Source organism: Oncorhynchus clarkii, chromosome 7 (assembly GCF_045791955.1).
Source record: "Oncorhynchus clarkii lewisi isolate Uvic-CL-2024 chromosome 7, UVic_Ocla_1.0, whole genome shotgun sequence".
Lineage (NCBI taxonomy): Eukaryota > Metazoa > Chordata > Actinopteri > Salmoniformes > Salmonidae > Oncorhynchus > Oncorhynchus clarkii.
Genome location: NC_092153.1, coordinates 68,837,648 through 68,848,346, shown reverse-complemented (window position 1 = coordinate 68,848,346; position 10,699 = coordinate 68,837,648). Strand labels below are relative to the sequence as shown.

The window sequence follows — 10,699 nt, the reverse complement described above, 5'->3', positions numbered from 1 at the left end:
TACCCCTGTACATTGAATAAAGTACTGGCACTGACCTGTATAGTGTTCTTGCATTGTCCAGTTTCTTCAACTTATATCGTACTTCTTGTGTGTTTTTGATTACATGTTCTATTATTTTCTATATTATTCTTATTATTGATATTATTATCACGTCATTGTTGGTAAATTGCTCTGAAGTAAGAATTTTACTGTACTGTTTTACACCTGTTACACACTACAGAGTCTCTGTACACAGCTTTTGGCACCCATCACTATCAGTACATCACCGTGTGCATTGCTAGACATTACAGAACACATTTTCAACACAATGGTCATCATATGAGGTCTCGTCAGAAATATAAGTGGACCTGTTCTATAGTATTGTCAGAAGAAATCTGTCACCACTGAAAAATCCCCGATAATTGAGAATTTCAGTAATCATTTCTCTACGGCTAGCCATGCTTTCCACCTGGCTACCCCAACCCCAGCCAACAGCTCTGCACCCCCGCAGCAACTGGCCCAAGCCCCCCCTCCCCCACTTCTCCTACACCCAAATCCAGACAGCTGATGTTCTGAAAGAGCTGCAAAATCTGGATCCCTACAAATCAGCTGGGCTAGACAATCTGGACCCTCTCTTCCTAAAATTATCCGTCGCCATCGTTGCAACCCCTATTACTAGTCTGTTCAAACTCTCTTTCAGATTCCTTAAGATTGGAAAGCGGCCGCGGTCAAACCCCTCTTCAAAGGGGAGACACTCTAGACCTAAACTGTTACAGACCTATATTCATCCTGACCTGCCTTTCTAAAGTCTTCGAAAGCCAAGTGAACAAACAGATCACTGACGATTTTGAATCCCACCTACCTTCTCTACTATGCAATCTGGTTTCAGAGATGGTCATGGGTGCACCTCAGTCATGCTCAAGGTCCTAAACGATATCATAACCGCCATTGATAAAAGACAGTACTGTGCATCCATCTTCATCGACCTGGCCAAGGCTTTCGACTCTGTCAATCACCGTATTCTTATTGGCAGACTCAACAGCCTTGGTGTCTCTAATGACTGCCTTGCCTGGTTCACTAACTACTACTCAGATAGAGTTCAGTGTGTCAAATCGGAGGGCCTGTTGTCCAGACCTCTGGGAGTCTCTATGGGGGTGCCACAGGGTTCAATTCTCGGGCTGACTATTTTCTCTGTATATATCAATGATGTCGCTCTTGCTGCTGGCGATTCCCTGATCCACCTCTACACAAACGACACCATTCTGTATACATCTGGCCCTTCCTTGGACACTGTGTTTACAAACCTCCAAACAAGCTTCAATGCCATACAACACTCCTTCCGTGGCCTCCAACTGCTCTTAAATGCTATTAAAAACGAAATGCATGCTCTTCAACCGATCGCTGCTCGCACCCGCTCACCCGACTAGTATCACTACTCCGGACGGTTCTGACTTAGAATATGTGGACAACTATAAATTCCTAGGTGTCTGGCTAGACTGTAAACTCTCCTTCCAGACTCACATTAAGCATCTCCAATTCAAAGTTAAATCTAGAATCGGCTTCCTATTTCACAGCAAAGCCTCCTTCACTCATGCTGCCAAACTTACCCTTGTAAAACTGACTATTCATACCAATCCTTGACTTCGGCAATGTAATTTACAAATTAGCCTCCAACACTCTCGTCAGCAAATTGGATGCAGTCTATCACAGTGCCATCCGTTTTGTCACCAAAGCCACATATACTACCCACCACTGCGACCTGTATGCTCTCGTTGGCTGGTCCTCGCTACATATTCGTCGCCAGACCCACTGGCTCCAGGTAATCTATAAGTCTTTGCTAGGTATAGCTCTGCCTTAGCTCACTGGTCACCATAGCAACACCCACCCGTAGCACGCGCTCCAGCAGGTATATTTCACTGGTCATCCCCAAAGCCAACACCTCCTTTGGCTGCCTTTCCTTCCAGTTCTATGTTGCCGATGACTGGAACTAATTGCAAATATCACTGAAGTTGGAGACCTATATCTCCCTCACTAACTTTAAGCGTCAACTGTCAGAGCAGCTTACCGATCACTGCAGCTGTACACAGCCCATCTGTAAATAGCCCATCCAACCAACTACCTACAGTGGGGCAAAAAAGCATTTAGTCAGCCACCAATTGTGCAAGTTCTCCCACTTAAAAAGATGAGAGAGGCCTGTAATTTTCATCATAGGTACACTTCAACTATGACAGACAAAACTAGAAAAAAACTCCAGAAAATTACATTGTAGGACTTTTAATGAATGTATTTGCACAATTGTTGGCTGACTAAATACTTTTTGCCCCACTGTACCTCATCCCCATGTTTGTTTTGGTTTTTCTGCTCTTTTGCACACCAGTATTTCTACTTGCACATCCTCATCTGCACATCTATCACTCCAGTGTAAATTGCTGAATTGTGATTACTTTGCCACTATTGGCCTATTTATTGCCTTACCTCCTTACTTCATTTGCACACACTGTATACAGATTTTCTACTGTGTTATTTATTGACTGCACATTTGTTTATCCCATGTGTAACTCTGTGTTGTTGTTTTTGTTGCACTGCTTTGCTTTATCTTGGCCAGGTCACAGTTGTAAATGAGAACTTGTTCTCAACTGGCCTACCTGGTTAAACAAAGGTGAAATTAAATTAAAAATGAAAAAACATTTGAATGGCAATAACATAGCCTTGTCCCAGATCTGTTTGTGAAGTCTTGCCAGATCCTATGGTCGTTGTAATGTCATGGCTACCAATAGCCTGGGATGTAGAGTCAGTCTTACCAGTTGGTCAGACACTGGTGGTCTGTCTGAGGACACAGGTTGGAGGAGGGGGGCAGTTGGGGGCTCCTGCACGAGTGGAGGAGGCAGGAGAGGTGTAGGATCCTCAGTCAGCTCAGCATCCACAGACACATGTGGAGGAGGCAGGAGAGGTGTAAGATCCTCAGTCAGCTCAGCATCCACAGACACGTGTGGAGGAGGCAAGAGAAGTGTAAAATCCTCAGTCAGCTCAGAATCCACAGACACGTGTGGAGGAGGCAAGAGAGGTGTAAGATCCTCAGTCAGCTCAGCATCCACAGACACGTGTGGAGGAGGCAAGAGAGGTGTAAGATCCTCAGTCAGCTCAGCATCCACAGACACAGGAGGAGGGGAGGAAGGAGCTCTGTGAGGAAGAGGTTCAAGAGTTTTTTGTGGTTTTTGAGGTTCTCTGTATTGATATGAAAGTTGCAGTAATCATCATCACAAACCTGTCTGTCAACATGTTCTTTATACAATGTATGTATTTTGTTATCATTCATAACAATACAATTATATGTAGATGGTCATATCTAAACTTCTTCACAGCAAAAAATACAGATGTTGTAATACATGTATTGAATTCATCATTGTCTTTGATACACTGATTGGTTAGAGGTGATCCAATCGCTGATTACTTTGTTTTGTACAACAACCCTTACATGTATTGACTACTCCTGGTTACCTTCAGGACCCTTTTCTGCTTCTGTCTGTTGCTGCTGTGTGTCTCCCAGACCCCGGCTGAGGTCAGGGGTCACTGGGCTGGCTGGAGTTCTGGGCTCCGAGTGTCTGGCCAGGGAAGGTGTGGAGCTCTGGGCCCCTTTGTGTGTACTGCCCTGGGACTCAGATGGAGCCCTCTCCTGCCTGTGAATTGTGCCTTGCTGTGTGCCACTGACACTAAGTTTACGAGTGCTGCTGTCCTCAGGGCCAACCCGCATGGCTGTACGTGGCATGTCATTGGCGGTGGCGCTGTGTGTTTATGTGTGTTGGTGCTGTGTGACTGTGGCTTTGTAAGGGGATGCCAGCATAATAAAGAAGGAGGATACCATCCTCTGCTGTGGAGTAGCCGACGCTGTGGAGTAGCCGACGCTGTGGAGTAGCCGACGCTGTGGAGTAGCCGACGCTGTGGAGTAGCCGACGCCATGATGCTGAAACACACATAATGCCACAGACCGTTATCAGGTACAACATGAAACACACTAAACAACATAGTATTTATTTGATTCAAATTCAATAAGCTGATTCAACTTCCCACTGTAAATAACACGTGAGAGACAAGCTAAACATACAGTGACCACTATTGAACACACTGAGGACTGATGCTGGTAAATTCCTGTGAGAGGTGTGATGTGAATGCTTAGTTGTCAGTATGATTTCAACACTCACACTCACACTCATAGCTACGTGAACGTATTGCAGTATGTATGCCTGATCTGTGTTAGGGCACAGAATGTTTACGTCTACTATGACGAAATAGCCTGTCATTGTCACCTCTTTTATTTCTTAAAGGTGTAGTGGTATTCACCCTCTATGTCAACTTTTTACACCAGTTGACCGACCTTAACCTGTACATTTATACACCACATTTCACCTGTTTCACTCCCTCATGAACTACATAAATGTACGCAGACATAAAAGCATTTATAAAATATGTATACATACGGTATGCTGTGCTTGTATGAAAAACGTTGCCTGGCTAACAAAATTCCCTGCTCTGGCAAAACGCTACACCCACGGACATTCCTTTATTTTCCTCAATGAGTCTGGGTCTGAGTACCTCCCTGACTACTTCTAGAATGCAAACATATTCTGTTCTGATATAACCGTTCAGATTGGGCCCAGAAAATGTATGGGTGGGCCAGAGCCAGCCCAGAACACATGGGTAAAGAGGCGTTTTGAAAATTCATCATTGGCTTTGATACACTGATTGGTTAGAGATGATCCAATCACTGATTACTTTGTTTTGTACAACAACCCTTATTTTGACGTCACCACAAACGACTTCAATGATGGCAATCTGACAAGTATATATTTAGCATAGAGCAGAGGAATAATTCAGTTTGAGTCGTCAGGCAATGAAAAACATACTCAAACAGTCGAAAATACACACATAAATGAGTACACACACGTTCACACACACACACACACACACACGCACGCGCACGCACACGCACACGTACACACACACACACACACACTCAAGCACTAAGACTTGCATCCTCTCTGCTGCCAAACTACTTTGAAATGAGGGCCCTAATAATTAGTGCAAATCAGTTTCTACTGTGTAATTGCATACCTGCTTGGAAAATGTGGACGTAAGCTCTGTATTCCACCTATTTCTCTTTTCCTCTTTCCCCTCTCTGTGTTTCGGCACTCCAGGTCCGCTCCTCTATTGTCACTCCTAAGCCGCCACTGAGAGGGCGAGCTCTGGCAGAAAGAACAGCTATCTACAGAAAGCCTATCCCTTTCCTCCTGTACCTCCCTCCCTCTCCCCCTCGCTTCCTCCCCCTTCCTCTCCCACTGAATGACAACACCACTTCCCCAACTGTAAAATGTGAACAGTTAATCACTAACAAAGTACAGTAAAAAGCATGGCACATGCACACATAGTCATGCACAAACACATAGACTCTCACTCATGCATAGTCTTACACATTCACTCACACATTAGTAATGTACAGTATGTACAGTATCACACAGAGTAGACACACACACAGAAAAGACACCCTTCTTTCCTCCCACCTTAACTTATGAAATCCAGCAGGATGTGACTGTACCTGCCTTTCCAGCTCCCCTCGCTCTGTAGCTATCTTCTTCCCCTCTCTTTCTCTCCCTTCTCTCTCTCCTTTTCTCTGCTTTCCCTTATTGTTCTGTCAGTTTTATTTATCCTACCTCCCTCATCCAGTCTGCCCTCTCTTTTTTTCTTCCCCCTCATTTGTCTCTTTCCGTCCCCCACTCTGCAAAAATGTTTTGTTGATTTCATGATGAATTCATGTTAGTTGACAACTCAACCAAATAAAAAAAATGTAAAAATGTAAAACAACACTGGATGCTCAGGGCTCATTTTTTAAAATTCAAACCCCCTTCTCAATCAGTTATTGGACTAATAGGAGCAGTAAGGAGCAAACACATTACAGTGCAATGAATCATAGCAAATGTACTGCTTAAATAGTGGGGATAGAGAGAAGAGAAAGAGACGAGAAAGAGAGAGAGAGAGAAAGAGAGAGAGAGAGAGAGAAAGAGAGAGAGGAGCTACCAGAAGGGGAGCTGGGTCAGGGGGTCTGTGTTGTTTCAGTGTCTGACAAATGGAATGCTACTCTGTGGTGATGTCACAGGTGCAGGAGGGCATACCCAGTTATGACATCAGCCCCTAAAATCTAGGCCCCTCCACCACAACTTAACCTTCATCAAGAACCCAGATGCAGAAAGGGGGAAACTGACAACACAACTCTAATACTTCTGTAAGAGAAGAGATGGCCATTGTAGGAAAACAGCACATAATGTTACATCACTTTGAAATAAATCACCTTTTGGTTTATTCAGTACAAATAGGGTGACTCCAAGGGAAACACAAACAGGATGATGATGAACATTTCACAACAAGTGTGTTTGTAAAAGGACAGAAAAGGCATGTAGGCATGATTTGCATTTTAGAAACCATTTGCGTGGTCTTGGCCACAAATAAACCCTGTTCTCAACTTTAATCTGGCTTTATTCGCAACTTTTTAAAACCCTAGACATAACGCTGGCATCATAAACCAAATAATGGTCTAATTGCTCTTTCGTTTAGTTGATAAAGCATGATTCCTGTCTGTACTTCCTGTTTGACTGTAAGTCGCCCAGGACAAGAACATCTGCTAAATGACTAAAATGTAAATCTACTAGGATTGCGCAACAGGGTGATGACTACTTTTTGAAGGGACAAGGTACACCCAGTAGAGACAACAGTTACCACACACCTCTCCCTCTGGTCTTTGAACCTCAGTTCATCCCTATCTTCAACCCTCTCCTTCTCATCATTCCCCTATTTTACTTACCACTCAACCACTTCCTTACCACCTTCTATCTTTCACTGTATACTCACCCCTCTTAAATAATATAAATTATCATCACAATTGTTATAGTTTGAATAGTCAACTCAGGACATCTGGTAAAGCTAAATAGACTACAACGCCTAGCTACAGCTCAAATCTATACCGTATCTATACCATACAGTGTTATGTAAGCCACTTAGCCAGAGAACAAACTGTATATTTATGGCTCTAGCAACCACGTCCTTGTCACTGTGGTAATAGACTGGTTAATAATTCAAGAGAAGACAGAGGAAAGAAACAACAGATCTTGTGTAAGCAGGTTTAGGTCTCCCTTCACTGGTTCAAACCACACAGTGTCATAACAAGGTCATAAACAACAATTCATATTTTAATATTGCTATGATTTATGACAAAAATGGTGTACGTCTATGGGACAAAACAGTATCAATGTGCGTAAATGGGGACATTATTGGATTTCAACATATCACAGAGTGAGACAGGCCAGTAGATGGCTGTATTTGAAGAACAAGTTATTTTTCTCTATCTGAGGTAGAGTGAAACAGGGACTGGTCTGTGTTGTGGTATTCTGCAGCCTGATAGTCTCTCTGTGTGTCTCTGTCTGATGACATGGAGCACTGGCTTCTCCTTGGTGACATGTGCTGCTGTGTGCTGCTGGAGTGCTGGGCAGATCTGCTGGGAATGTCTTCTTCTGCTTCCACCTAAAAAGCAATAGAACAAAAGAGAATACTGACATGAAGATACAGAAAATTATTTGGAATCAATGATTACCGTATGATCACAAAAGTCTGTGCCATAAAAGAGGAAGAATCTTTCCCGTTTTAGAGGTATTGTGTTTTCTCCCCGTTCCCTAAAGGTCCTTGAAGCAGAAATGAAAAGTCTGTGCCATTAGAGGTATTGTGTTTTCTCCCCGGTCCCTAAAGGTCCTTGAAGCAGAAATGAAAGAGAAAACGTAACCGATTTCAACTAAATTATTGATGCATTCTATTATTGATGCTCATTCTAACATTCTTCTTGTAAGCAAAGCTTTATTAAATCTCAATAAAGTTATGACAGACGAGAAGCTGCATGTATGTAATTACAGACAAGTTGACTAACAAATAGCCTACCCAATGTTGTCAGAAATATTATCTAGGCTTTTTTAGAAACATGTCTAGGTTTAAACTATTGTTTTCCCACACCCCTGTGAAATGTTTTCGCTGTCCCTGCAGAGAGGGAAAGAGATGGTGAAAAAGAGAGAGAGAGAGAGAGAGAGAGAGAGAGAGAGAGAGAGAGAGAGAGAGAGAGAGAGAGAGAGAGAGAGAGAGAGAGAGAGAGAGAGAGAGAAAGTGAGCAAACATAGAGCAAGAGTGAGATGTGTACAGGCTGTGGAGCCACACTAACCTGGGGCAGGGCTTGGAGGAGGTCATGAGAAGGTAAGAGACAGACAAATTCCCCCAGGAAGGTAATGAGGATGTGGAGCATGTCGGTCCAGCGGCCCACCATCAGCATGAGCACCAGCAGGGCTCCCAGACGCAAAGCCACCGTGTGCAGCAAGGCCTCACTGCCAGGGCATCGATTCCGCTCCTCTGTGGAGGGCAAAAGAGAAGACAATGAACAAACGTGACACTACTAGGGTGCTAGATAAATGTATACTGATAATGTACATTTGTACATACACTGTATATCAACTGTATATTTGTAGAGCCACTGCTCAATCTCTTATAGCTCTGTGCTCACTCTACCTATTTGTATATAATGTGTGTAAACTTTGTGTAAACTCCGCTGTCTGTATTCTGTCTCTAATTGTTGTCTATCACTAGCAGCACCATATCACCAAGTAAAATTCAGGTATGTGTAAATGTACATGGCAAATAAAGGTGATTCTGTTCAGTAGGGCACACTGCAAAGTTTTGTGACTGAACATGAAAATATGTGTTCTTATTGGACAAATTGAGGTAGTACTTGCCCCATTAGACTCTGTTGTGAAATGTTTCCTCACTACTGAACACGACCCTGATCTTATAGAGGCTATTCTACTTGTTGTGGTGCTACTTCTCTCAATTGATTGATTCAACTCATTCTTTGGGCTGCTAAGATTTTCAATGGAAATCAAGTCAATCTAAGTGATGCATCACCTTGGACGTAGACCACCAACAGGGTGTAGCAGATGGTCAGTGGTGTCCAGAACCTCAGAGACTCCGCCTCGGACAGGAAGTGGTGGTGCACGGTGGCGAGGCCGGCCACGCCAGCCACGGCAAAGGCCAGGAGCACGGCTCTCTGCAGCGAGGGGAGCAGGGAGTGGCCGGAGTTCAGGAGGGTGATGCAGACCCCACAGTAACGCTGGGAGCTGTGTATGTGGTAGAGCCTGGAGACGTGGCCCCAGAGAAAGTGGCAGTGTCCCGCCAGCAGCCAGCTGAGACCAGCCGCCAGCAGGAGGCTGAGTGAGCGATGGGGAGCCCCCTCCTGGAGGAAGTGGAGACTGCAGCTCAGAGCACAGCCTAGAGAAAACTGGCACTGGACCAGCATGAGCTTGGTGCTGCCTGGGAGGACATCCTGGGTGGGTGGGTAGGCAGGCAGGCAGGCAGGCAGGCAGGCAGGCAGGCAGGCAGGCAGGCAGGCAGGCAGGAAGACAGACAGACAGACAGACAGACAGACAGACAGACAGACAGACAGACAGACAGACACATTAATGCATGGATTAAGGAATACATTTATAGAACAATGAATGACAATGTCCCCCAAAACAAAACACAAAAATAACACTGGTGTACCATATTTACAAAAGGAACCAAAAAACAATATTAAACACACTGTGTTGATGTGTGCGTGTTTGTGTGTGTCTCACCGGTCCTGCAGTGATCCAGGCAGCGACGGCCCTGAGGGAGAACTCCAGGACCACTAGAGAGGAGACCCGGGGGCCGACCAGAGACAGGAGGCCAGTCAGGAACCAAAACTGCAGCACACCACTCAACCCATGTCCCCCCAACGGCTTGTTCCCTGCTGCAGGCGAAGACTCTGACCTTCCCTTGTCTTTACTGTCCCCATTATATTCAGAGCCACTGCTACAGGGGAGAGATTAAGTTAAGTGTACACCAGTAACGTTGTACACATATGCACTATTGCATACAACATTGCATTTGATGTAAGCATTCATGAACACAGGTTATTCATGAACACCGTAGAGGTTATTTATTGTTTTGAGACAATATATATTAAAAAGCAACAGTATCTCACCTGATTGACTGAAGGAGTAGGTGAACTCTCATGAGATTATAGAACACTGAGATTCCACACGCACCAACCAGACCTGAGGAACACAAGCACACACGCGCGCGTTACTATCAGCATCACCAATAAAGTTTCTGAACATGATCGTTTCATCATCACCACCATAATTCAAGGACTTAATATGAAACCGGTGCAATAACATAGACGCGAACGGATGAATGCATAAACCGTATAGCGACCCACCTTGCAATACACAATCAAAAGGGTTGGAGTCAAATGGCAGCCACACCGGGATCCACGCTAGCCAATTTGAGGGAGACATTGACATTTTTTTGTTTTTTCTGACTGGCACGATGCGCGCAAGTATGTGTTATGCATCCAATGCTAGAAACTTCGATCCAAAATGTACAGTGATATTGCCATTGATTAGAAACGCAGTGACCAAGTAGGAGGTATTAGTATCCTTTCCTCCGCAACACGAAACTCTTCAGATGGTTTTCATGTAGCCTTCATTTTCACCGTATTGATCACTTGTGTGTTCTCTTCGTGTTGAAGTTTCAAAGGTCGTATGATTGTGGTCTGACGTGTGCCCCCCTGTCCGAGGGGGCCTAGATGTTTCGTGATCAAAAGGGGTTGCAATAGATG

General features: G+C 44.4%; 1 protein-coding gene across 2 annotated transcripts; it reads right to left on the bottom strand.

The window, feature by feature from the left end:
- Positions 1 to 6,304: 6,304 nt before the first annotated feature.
- Positions 6,305 to 10,600, bottom strand: LOC139413750 (transmembrane protein 82-like). 2 transcript variants are annotated; one of them, XM_071161480.1, is made up of 6 exons: positions 10,298 to 10,600; positions 10,061 to 10,133; positions 9,672 to 9,888; positions 8,962 to 9,379; positions 8,228 to 8,412; positions 6,305 to 7,545 (listed from the first exon to the last, which is right to left on the bottom strand). In XM_071161480.1, exons 1-6 carry the CDS (start codon positions 10,380 to 10,382, stop codon positions 7,357 to 7,359), a joined length of 1,167 nt encoding a protein of 388 aa, XP_071017581.1. In that variant the 5' UTR covers positions 10,383 to 10,600; the 3' UTR covers positions 6,305 to 7,356. The 2 variants fall into 2 exon arrangements, with proteins under 2 accessions (XP_071017581.1, XP_071017580.1); XM_071161479.1 differs by having other exon boundaries at positions 9,672 to 9,885.
- Between the last annotated feature and the right edge of the window lie 99 nt (positions 10,601 to 10,699).